The 11,174-nt window shown below is 39.6% G+C and overlaps 1 protein-coding gene across 4 annotated transcripts in view; it reads right to left on the reverse strand.

The window, feature by feature from the left end:
- noc3l (NOC3-like DNA replication regulator) overlaps positions 1-10,488 on the reverse strand; it is a 21,251-nt gene extending 10,763 nt beyond the window's left edge. The window contains exons 1-11 of one of the 4 annotated variants that reach the window (XM_015017396.1): positions 10,308-10,488; positions 5,694-5,898; positions 5,488-5,605; positions 5,253-5,407; positions 5,090-5,158; positions 4,736-4,866; positions 2,742-2,903; positions 2,570-2,663; positions 2,299-2,474; positions 2,012-2,140; positions 1,773-1,904 (exon numbers count right to left, since the gene is read on the reverse strand). In XM_015017396.1, coding sequence (XP_014872882.1) covers positions 1,773-1,904; positions 2,012-2,140; positions 2,299-2,474; positions 2,570-2,663; positions 2,742-2,903; positions 4,736-4,866; positions 5,090-5,158; positions 5,253-5,407; positions 5,488-5,605; positions 5,694-5,898; positions 10,308-10,316 — 1,380 coding nt within the window. In that variant the 5' untranslated portion in view covers positions 10,317-10,488. Of the gene's footprint in view, positions 1-1,772; positions 1,905-2,011; positions 2,141-2,298; positions 2,475-2,569; positions 2,664-2,741; positions 2,904-4,735; positions 4,867-5,089; positions 5,159-5,252; positions 5,408-5,478; positions 5,606-5,693; positions 5,899-10,307 lie in introns of all 4 variants that reach the window. The other 3 variants (XM_015017397.1, XM_015017395.1, XM_015017394.1) reach the window with 3 other exon arrangements.
- Between the last annotated feature and the right edge of the window lie 686 nt (positions 10,489-11,174).

Genomic DNA, 11,174 nt, shown 5'->3' on the forward strand with positions numbered 1-11,174 from the left:
AGAACTCTGCAGCTGAAGAAGAGCCGGAGCCACAGAGCCGAAGACTGTTCTGCACATGGGGACCAACCCGTTAGCCCCGCAACATGTGGCTTCAAATTGCACTTCTCTCATCAGCTGGGTTCGAGACCCCAAAGAAAAAGACCAAGGCAAGGATGAAGATAAAGGCAAAGAACAAAAGCAAAGATGAAGAACTGGTGTGTTCCTTCCATGAGACCAGCTCGTCTACATCTCCATGGACCAGAAAGATCGTGAGACGAGGAGAAAGGAGCTACAGAGATGCAAGACAAGAAGGAGAGGACCGCTACGGACAAGAGGAAGTCACCCTGAGGCCCGAGATCTGCCGCTCTGACTCAGTACTCTTCCTGTGCTGGGAGCCTCCTGCTGCTGCTGCTGCAACACCTTTTTCATCATCAGGCCAGTTCTGGGGTTCAAAATGCCAAACTCCGTTCATCTCTTTCAAAGTTTTCTTTTTTAGTTCACAGTGTCAGCATTAGGGAAAGATAGGCTGGATTATCGATTTTACTTGTTTGATTATTTCTGTTAATGATTTAAGCTGTACTGACCCTTGCAAAATTGCCTTACTAATAAAGTAATTAGCATTAAGAAAATCTAAAAAATGTTGTGGACATTCAATTAATGAGTCACCTTACACCTTTGATGGTTGTAAAATAGCTATGAAGTTTGATTCTGGGAGGAGAAAGTGGAAAATGTTTTATAGGTTGCTTTGGGCCAAAACTAAAACAACCCCCTTGGGACTCGCCCGAGTCACTAAAACCAACCTGGTTCAATAACAAGTGCAAGTTGTAATTAAAGAGAAAGAGCGACCGTTAACAGGTGTGCTCTGTGAAACTAGTTGATTGCAGGCTGCTCGATCTGGCTCATTCACAGGATGAAAAAGGGTGGGACATCTGGATGGAGGTCGTCAGAAACCAGGCTAGTCTTTCTCGACGCCAGCTTAAACAGAGTTTACTTCAGTTCTGGACAGGGTAAATCCCGGCAGATTTAGGAAACTCAATTCACCCGTTAGACGGAGAGCTGGTAGCACATCACCCTCCTCTGACAAGGGGAAGTAGAGAGAGAGAGAGAGAGAGAGAAGGGGGGGGGGGTTGCGCAACAACAATGGTCTATGTTAAAATTTATGGGTCCCTGAAGGCCTGGGGGACCTTATGGAGCCACTGACTTAATTTGGATTAAACAGAAGTGCGAATAATTTATATTGATTTTAATTGTGTCTTTTGATTAGTTGTTTTTAAGACTAGTTGTGGATTTAAATAGGGTTTCACTGGTGATGTTTTCTCGTAACATATAATTACCCAGTAATATTTTTACTTTTCCTGTCTACTACTTAGCATCTTTAATAAAAAAACACGGTGGACCGCCAGTAGACCGCCTCGGCGCCCCTACCACCGGACTTAGCAAGTTTTCTGGGGAAAACCCTGGGATTCAGTGATATGAAACTAATGAGCCTTTACATTATATTCATTTTCTCTCAGTTGATCTGTAAAAACAGTCAGGAAAATAAAAGGAACCTTTTATTTTCCTGTTTGATTCTGATTTAAACTGCAGAACAGTTCAACAGATCTTCCCACAGAAATTGACAAAAGCTCTGAAAGACTGACACACTTGAGCTTTGTGAGAGGGAAGCAGCTTTGTCACAAACATGGAACACATTTGTTTGTCAGACTGTATGTCTTTGTTTGCATAAAACTAAAACAAAATAAAAAAAAAATATTTCTAGCTCTACTTGAGCTCCAGCTGAGTATTTTGTTTACCTTCCTCTGCATCCTGGACAAGTTTTTCTTCTTCTCTTTGTTTGTCATGAACTTGGCCTTTGGTACCGTGGCCTCCAGGTCCTTCTTCATCTCCACCTCCTTGATCCTCAGACTCAGCAGAGTTCGAAGCATCTGTTGATAAGCAGGAGAAGAACCAAGGTGAAAGAAGGTGTCAAGAAGTGTAAAAAAGTCCTAAACGTATAGATCCATAAGAGGCTAAGGAACATCTTATTTGTTACCTCAGGTCTGACATTGTAGTTGAGGCTTTTGGTGAGGCCAGAGATGACCCGCACTGTGGCCAGTGATGCCCTGCCCACTCTGTCCTCTTGAAAGAGCTTCCTGAATGCATCACAGCACATGTCTGCCACCTGCAACAAGGATGAATCCATGAACTCATTAGAACATCATCTGCTGACCTATCTGATCTCAAAAAACATCAAACATCAAAAAACATACAAGATGCTCAGCTGGAGCTGATCTACCTGAAGGAGATCCGCCTCAGCAGCACATCTCCAAAATGTCTCACCTTCTTCAGGGGATCATTCATCAGAGGAACCAGGACGACAATGATGTTGTTGTGGAAGTTGAAATGTGGCATAGAGAGCAGCAGCTCACACAGGCAGCGGACTGAGACCTCAGCCAGGCTGCGGTATGACTGGAAGCTCACTACCTGACTGCGTTTCCTCTTCTTCTGCTTCCAGTCTGGGGATGAAGACAAACTGTGAGAAGTGTGTGTGTGTGTGTGTGTGTGTGTGTGTGTGTGTGTGTGTGTGTGTGTGTGTGTTGCAATGATGTACCTTTAATGGTCTGTTCCAAGTCCTCCAGATAGAACTTGTACTGACTGACAAGACTTTCCTCAAACTCTCTAAGCTGCTGCGTCTCTTTCTTTACCTGCAGGACAACAGAGATACAGCAGCTTTTAAAACCTGCTCCAATAGTTACTAAAAACACAAATTGAGCCCTGGTGACCTTGGTGTTCTTCTCTGCAGAGGTCAGGGGTCGTATCCTGTAGGTGGGGGCGATATCTTTGAAGACCTCCATGAGAGAAACCATCACCATTTTCCTCACTGAGACCGCCACGCTGGGGTCAGCCTCCATCATCATCCCCCGCAGCTCCTTCACACGCTTCATCTGCAGAAAGTACCACCAACACAAATGGAGGGCGTGTATCATGTAGCTTATCAATTACTGTGAAAAATTTGTCATGATAACAATTTTGATATATCGCTGACTTGATAAATTCTAATTAACGATACTTCACATAAAAACTGACAATATGATGAAATGCCGTTTTTACTGTCTTCTCCACTCATTGACACTGAGGTTGACAGCCTAAACGTAGCCTTTAATGTTAACGTAGACTCAACTGGCTTTAAAAGAATTCACTGTCCTACTCTTATGGTCATACTCTAGGCCTTGAGCTGACCTCCATATGGCATCGAGTGTGAATAATGGTACTTCTCCATAAACCATTAATTGCATTGAAGTATGGGGTAAAGCATGCAATACAATTACAAATCCTATTTTTGTTTTACAGAAAAGAGCTATAGGAATTATTACTAAAAAACATTACAGTCATCCATCAAATACATTATTTTATCAATTGAAAGTATTGTAATTGTATGATTTGGTAGACTAACATTTTACTGTTATGCATAAGGCTCACAAAAACATCACACTCAGCTGCGAACCGCTGCAGTGAAAGCTGTAAATCACAAATTCTAGGACTCTTGAGGGTATAAAGCTGGTCCAGTGTTCCACTACCAGGACGAAAACCCCACTGCTCTTCCTGAAGCCAAGGTTCGACTATCCAACAGACCCTCCTTTTCAGGACTCCTGAATAGACCTTACCAGTGAGTCTTAAGAGTGTGACCCCTCTGTAGTTGGAGCACACTCTGCGGTCCAGTAATAGCTGCTTAGGGTCCGGTATCGGCCTAGTAACAGCTGTTTAGGGTCTGGTCTTGGTCTGGTTCCATATTCAGTAGCGGCAGCAGTACAGCTCCATTAGCATTTCAAAGAGCTTCCAGCTCTGTCTGTCTCAGCACAGTAGCATGGCTTTGTTTTTGTCTTGTGAAGGGTAAGGATCACCTGTTAGAGCTTTTGTCAATTTTGCTCATGCAAAGGACTTAAAGTCTTCTGGATAGAAATGCTGAGGGCACAAATGTAGGCCCTTCGGAATTTGTGGTCAGCTCCAGCTCTCTTCTTTTTTTTCATGTGGGAAGTTATCCCAATTCACCTCACTGTTTGTTTTTTTGTTTGTTTTTTTAATTACAGCCAATAGTGACACAGTGTGGCATTATCTAAAATTACACCAGTCAAAGGCAATATCGTACAACAACTCAGGTAAAGTTAGCAGAATGGACTAACCCATCGGGTGAAAAACATGGTGACCTCCAGGGATGAAAAATATTAGATGCATATCAACATATGCATATGCAAAATCATACATGTAACACGAAGAAATTAAAAACATGACTAAAAAGCAACATTAGGTATTTATACAATGCTCTTTTTGACATAGCCAATTCAGTTTGTTTTTTGAACATATTTGAAGTGACAGTGACACCCTGTCTACTTTTAAGACAAGGCTTTTAAAACGTTGCTTTTTGATCAAGCTTATAGTTAGACTGGTTTAGGTTATCCTGAGCTATTTCTGTAGTTATGCTGCAGCTACTGGAGGACATAGTGACCACTTTTTCCTCACTTTTTTCTTCTCTCTAATTTGCATAATTTGAGGTAATTCCAACTGGTAACTTTTTGTTTCCTTAGTTATGTCTCTCTCCATAGAAGCTACACCTGGTGTTTCATTCTGTTTAGCTGTGGTTCCTTCCTGGAGGAGGAGATTGGCTGAGATAATGTTCCATCAATTAATTATTCTCCCTCTCCTGATATTAACTTTTTGCTTTCATGAAAATCAAAAATAGTTCTACATCCTACCTTCATGATGAAATTAGACCACTTACATTGTTTAATGGATCTGAGATGATGGCTGAAGCCATGCTGGCGATGCGCTGTTTCTTTATGTTTAATGTCTGAATTCTAAATTGTTCTCTTTCCTCTGGTGTCAGCTCCATGTAGCTCGGTGGCACCCCATCTGCACAGGAGACAGGCACATCAAACTTAGGTCAAACCAGTTGGTCTGCAGCTCCATGTGGAGCTCTGGAGCCCTTAATCTTTCTAGTAGACCATAATTTCTCTTTTACTCCAAATTAATTTTGAGAAAACTTATGAAAACTTTGACACTGGTGTAACGACAATTGTTATTACACAGACCATCATGTCCAAAGATAATAAACTTGATAGGCTTTCTTTCCTACCATCTTCCTCCTGCTCTGGCATCTCTGCAGGCTCCTCTTTCTCCTCCTCCTCCTGATGTTGTTTAACTGCTTACAAAAAACAAAGCAAGACAGTTTCACAGGTGACCGCAGCAATCAAAATAAATTGTAGTAAATAATAAATAGTAAGTATCGTGGAAGTTACCTCTTTCGATGCTCCTCGGAATCACTCTGTCTTTGTCTTTGATTGGAAGCAGTTGGATTACCTCTTTTTCCTCCATCTTTGCCATCTTTCTTGGAATCTTCTCATAGCTGCGCACCACGTCAGTGTTCTTTGTCTTGCTGCTATGCACCGGTCCGCTGGGAGAAAATGAACACACCTTATTTACTGCCAGTTCACCAAGTCATATGATTGACAGCGCGCATGTTACCAGGATGACAGGTCTCTGGTTATGAAGGATGCTTTTTGGGCCATGGCAGTCATTTCCTTTAAGTCTTCTTCATCCATCATGTCTGAGGGCAGACTCTCCAGGAACTCCTCTTCTTCATCCTCGTCCTCTGTCAAAAAGGTGAGAATGAGTTTACTGATGGACCCATCAACTGCTGACAGCTGTGTGTGTATACTGCATGCTTCAGCATGCCTCACCTGGTCTCTTCCTGTACGTCTCTAGCGGCCGGGGCATCTGGAGTGCAGCGCCTTTCATGGCCTGCCGCAGCCTCTTCTGCTCCTTGCGTTGTTTCTTGGCCACATTCTGCTGCTTCAGCTGGCGACTCTTCAGCTTGTTCTCCAGTTTCATACCACTAGTCTTCAACAGCCGACGGAATGTTGGCCGGCGCTTCTTTGAGCGGAGCTGCGGCATGGGGGGCGCATAGAACACAACATTTCCATTTCAGCTGACATGCTTCCAATACTGTTTAACCAGCTTACTGTAAGCCTTTCCACAATCTACAGTTTATCTGATGATTCTGACAAAAAACAACTAATGTATTTACTTCTCAAAAATTAATGAATCTATCCTGGCTACTTGCTACTGAATGTGCAGTTTATTAGAACTTAGTTATATTTACTACTTCACACTACAGACTTTACTCTCAAAGGTATTTGTTTAAGTCTCTAATAAAATATATCTGCATTCAACTTAAACCATGAAAGTTTATTTTTTACCGGTTTGTGGATAATTAATATCATGTGGGACCAGGCCCGGTGGCATGGGAGGACATTCCCCACAGAGTCAACCCCTGGACTGGAAATTGGGTTTTATTTTTACCTCCGAGTTACCAACTTTCTATTATTCATATCTCAATTTGATACAGTATTTGATACTTCCCGTATCTGTGCCTGTTGTACTGCACACTTTCTTTAGCCGTTGCAATTGTTCAATCCATTGCTTACATGTCTTTTTTTTCCAAGCCGCCTTTAAATGCAACATGAGCCCGACCTGCTGCTGCTGTGCGGAGCTGCTGGCGCAGGTGTGTGTAAAAATCATGGCAGCAAACCAGCAAAAGGCAAAACCATTTGCAGTTTTTTCCACCCAAACTAACTGAGTGAGTTGAGTAATGCTGCTGGATGCAGATAATGTTAGCTAGCTAATGCCAATACATCACCTTAAGCTTTGTTAACAAGCGTCGGCTGGAATTTTGTTATTGATGTTCAAATGTGGTACTGTACTGGTTACATTTACTTGAGTAAATATGGGGTACTTAGAGTAGTTTTACTGCACTGTATTTTTTCCTTTTACTTAATATTATTTCTTCTCTTATTTGAGTAGTTTGTCTTTGCATTTAAAGAAATAACCTTCAGAGATCGGAAACATTAGATTTCTGCAATGCATGAGCTAATGTTTATTCAAATTTGAGCATAATTACTCAACATTTTATACATGTCACCATTTACATCCTTATTATTTATTTTGTATTAATAAAAATGGTTATTGTATTTGAAAGGTTGCATAAAGGTTTGTCTATGTATCTATATTAAGTACAAGTTTGTTTACTCTGCCCCCCAAAATAAGCCAAAGCCCCTCATGATAAATTCCGCTGGACCCTAGAAGTCATGTCATCTATTGGTTCTAGTCTACTGGGTTTTCTGAAGTTTGCAGTCACTGCAGCTGTCAACCTGGTCACTTTAGAACACTTTGTGCTTTCTCCTGCTGAAAAACTTTATGAAGATGCAGATTTCCTTTTTCTGCAGGAGCCGGTACTGATCCACATTGCCAAAGGTAGAAAAGCTGCTTCAATGACCAGGGTGTACCTGTGGTTCACCCAAGCATCACAGAGAATATATGGGGTATTTTTAAGAGGAAGATGAAAGAACCAGTGATGCAGATGATCCGAACACAGCCATCAAAGCAACCAGAGCATCCTGAACACCTCAGCAGAACCACAAGCACCACTGCATAGAGACCTGATCTGTTATTACAAATGATCATAAAGGAGCCTGACACTTATTAAAATATTCTTTAGACAATTACATTTTGGATTGTCATTATCTGTAAACTATATAAATAAAAATTACAAGAAATAAAGGGTTGGAATATTTCACTTCAAGCATAATGTATCTAAATCTATTAGCTTCAATATATGAAAAAAAGCCAAATATATATTATACTTTTCAAGATATTTAAATTTTTTGAGCTGTACTTGTATGCTTTATTACATGCATTAAAGTACTCCACTGTGTTGTTAATCAGTGAAGACGTGGAAGATGAAAGAAAAACGGTGTCCGTGCAATGATAGTCAACAAATCAGAAAACAGTTACTGTTAATGAAAAGGAGGGTGGCCATATTGGTCACTTGGTCATTAAAATTAGACATAAATTTACAATTATGTCTAATTGTAAAATTTGGTATTTTGAGGCAAGTATTCTAATTTCAATTAATAAAAATAAGCCAGTGAGATGGAAAACATGTCTACACAGCTGTCTAGCTCATCAAAGAAAATAAAAAAGACACAAATTAAAAACATATAATGTTCTTCAGGACAGTAGTTTACATAATGAAGTCTGCATTTTTTAACCACCAAACTGCACATGACCAGAATACATGCTTACATGAGAAAAATAAAATAAAAAATAAACCAAATAACCTCAACATGACCATCACTTTGAGTTTTCAGAGATCAGTCATTGGAACTTATTGTCACAATAAATGTCAATTTTTATTACAATAAATGTTACATTATATCATATATGCCCTCCCCTAACATTCTTACATACAAGTCTGTTTACAATTGAGATAGTCTTTCATAAACAGAATCCTCAAAAATAAAATTTGCCTAATGAGCTACATATTGCCTAATACACTGTATAAAATAAGTTGGTTAACGTAAAAATGTCTGGAGTAATTGAAAAAGCATTACTGAAAATCTAAATATATTTTGAATAATACAAAGCCTGTTGATTTGCCGTTGGTCCTGTTGGTTGTATTATACATACATTTGTTCTTCCTCACCAAACAGAAATCTGCTGCAAAAATCATTAATTGAATAATCTCATAAGAGCACCATTAAATATTGTAAATCATCTTACAAACTTTATACCAGAAAAAGATCATCTAAGTCACATATGTCAAACTCAAGACTCAGGGGCCAAGTCCGGCCTGCCATCACTTTTTATGTGGCCATCTTGACCCTAGAGGGCTATATAAAAAGAACCTTCAAGATAACAGTTGTGTTTTTAAATAGTATTTTAATCAAATCAAAGCAGTTTTATCCATATGCTACCAAATTACATTAATGTGAAAAGATGTTCAAAATGTTTTATCTTAAGCAGTAGTTATTGAATGCAGAGGCAGCTATTTATTAATATTGTAGTAGTTTGTTAATGTGTTTTGTCAACACAACCTGCTACAAAAGGCCCCATGTTCTTGATAAAGCCCAAAGTGAAAGTATATAACAAAAAGCAGTTATAGAACAATGGTTTAATTTATTAAAGAAACCTGTGTAATTGCCCCCTAGTCCCAAACTAGTTGTGCTGCTCGTGGCAGCAGAAACTGCCAAGAAGCATTTATAACTGTGAAAAATATTTCATTGATTCCAAAATAGGGCTGAAAAATAAATAATTAACAATATATATCACAATAATCACACAATCAATATCAATAGATAATGCACCTGATAGGATGGATACTCAATATACAACATTTAGAACATTTATTGAACTCCAATCCATAACTGCACACCATTCTGGGGGATGCAGGCAGAAGAAGGGTTTTCGCAGCTCAACCTCTCACAACCAGTTCTAGGTGAGTGGCATCAACTAACTCACTCACTGTTTGGTTACCTAGCAACAACTTGTTGAGTAACTTTCAGGCCATGGTTAAAGAAAACAAGATAAAACAGGAAAGGTTGTGACACCAGGTTGGCAGTATTTCAGATATTTAATACAAAAAGAAAAAAAATCTATCAATAATTATTGATACGATCAACTGATATGAAATCCTTATGTACTAATACTTTTTTCAGCCATATCGTCCAGCCCTATCCCAAACGGAAATTAAATAATGTTTTGTACTTTTTCTTTTCCATGATTGTGACAATCACTTATTATTTTAATGGTAAATTGACTCTATCTGGTCCTTTTCTAGCCATACTTGTTTCACCCCCAGCAGAGCTCACAAACGCATGCATATATTCACACACTAGAACGAATTGGCCTTCATTTTTTTTTTTTTTAATTTCTTTACTTCGGGGCATGCTTGTTTTTCTTCCGGAGCCTTTACACTACCTCATGTTGACTGGCAGGTTGTATTAAAATGATTTCTTCATTATAGTTAATTCATAAGTTAACAAGTTGTCCAACGGGATTTTTCACAGGGCGGCTGGTTGGTTTGGATATCTTTTTTTCGTTGACTGACAAACAAGTCTGACAGAGAAGCAAAACATCAGACAACTGTAGGGGGTAAATAGTGTTTCACAACTTAGTGTATTTCTAATGACTGAACTGCCAAGAAGCAATTAAAAGTATCACCGTTCACAGACAGATTTTAAACACTGCCTTCAAAATGTGCAGGTACTGGAGTGACCCTAACAGCCGCTCTTTGATCTTGTGGTCGTCAGCAGTAAAAGACTGTGGACCTGGAGACGACCTGTGTTCCTACATCTAACACAGAAGATTTATAACGCTCTAAACGCAAGTTAAAGTTTAAAGTCATTTTTCTGTCTGCATTCTGATTTCAACCTGTAGTAAATCAAAAATGTAAGCAGCTCGGTCCCACAAAACCGGAACCAGCATCTTCTCTAAATTTTAACATGTCTTCTCACCGGGCCCATTGCTGTAGGAAGTCTCCGAGATTTGTCCTATATTCCCTGACTGGTTCTGATGAATTGACTCCGTCCGTTTGGGTCAAAGGTAGAGATGTAGGCAGAAGCAACACGTGCGTGCAGTGCAACCATAACACAGCCGGAACGCCGCCTGACCCGGAAACACTAAAATAAGTACTGCAGGAAGTCAACTGCGCCACCGAGCGAAGGGGAGGCCCACTGAGATAAAACCATCCAGACATGAAAAAACTATTTCATTTACACTGATTTTGCATATTTAAATAGAGGACTTGAGATTTTAGTTTAACTTCAGGGTGGTCATTTGTATTTAGAAAGAGAGGAATTTGATATTTTGAACACTTCCATTTTCACTTTGATCCATGGAAAGGACTTAACTTATGATGAAATCATAAAGGGGGAAGACTTAAGGTTCCCTTAAACGGCTTTCTTTCTCTGATGCCAACTATGGTACTTCCTAAACCTGAAAAACTATTCAAATGTTATGCCTACTGCTGAAGATGGTGAACCACATGACAGTACTATTGTTTTAAACATTGTCTGCAAGCCATGACCAGACCTGACATACATTCTATTAACTAATCCTGATAATGGTTCTGGTTCCCCCTTCAGATCGGAGAAAGGTTTAAACTGTGTGAGTTTCTCTGTAAAACAGCAAAGTTTCCCTAAAGGGTTCTCTGTTGCAGCTGAAAATGTTTGCAAACGGTGTCACATTTTTGCTACACACAATCTACCACACTTTCAAACAACCACAAGTTGTGCATCCACCATCTGGCTTTCCTTTTCAAGACTTAATGATTGATTTTATTGTACTAAATAAGAAAAAAATCATAAATTGAATGAGAATCA

Source organism: Poecilia latipinna, unplaced genomic scaffold, assembly GCF_001443285.1.
Source record: "Poecilia latipinna isolate Pla-1442-1.1 unplaced genomic scaffold, P_latipinna-1.0 Scaffold2137, whole genome shotgun sequence".
NCBI lineage: Eukaryota > Metazoa > Chordata > Actinopteri > Cyprinodontiformes > Poeciliidae > Poecilia > Poecilia latipinna.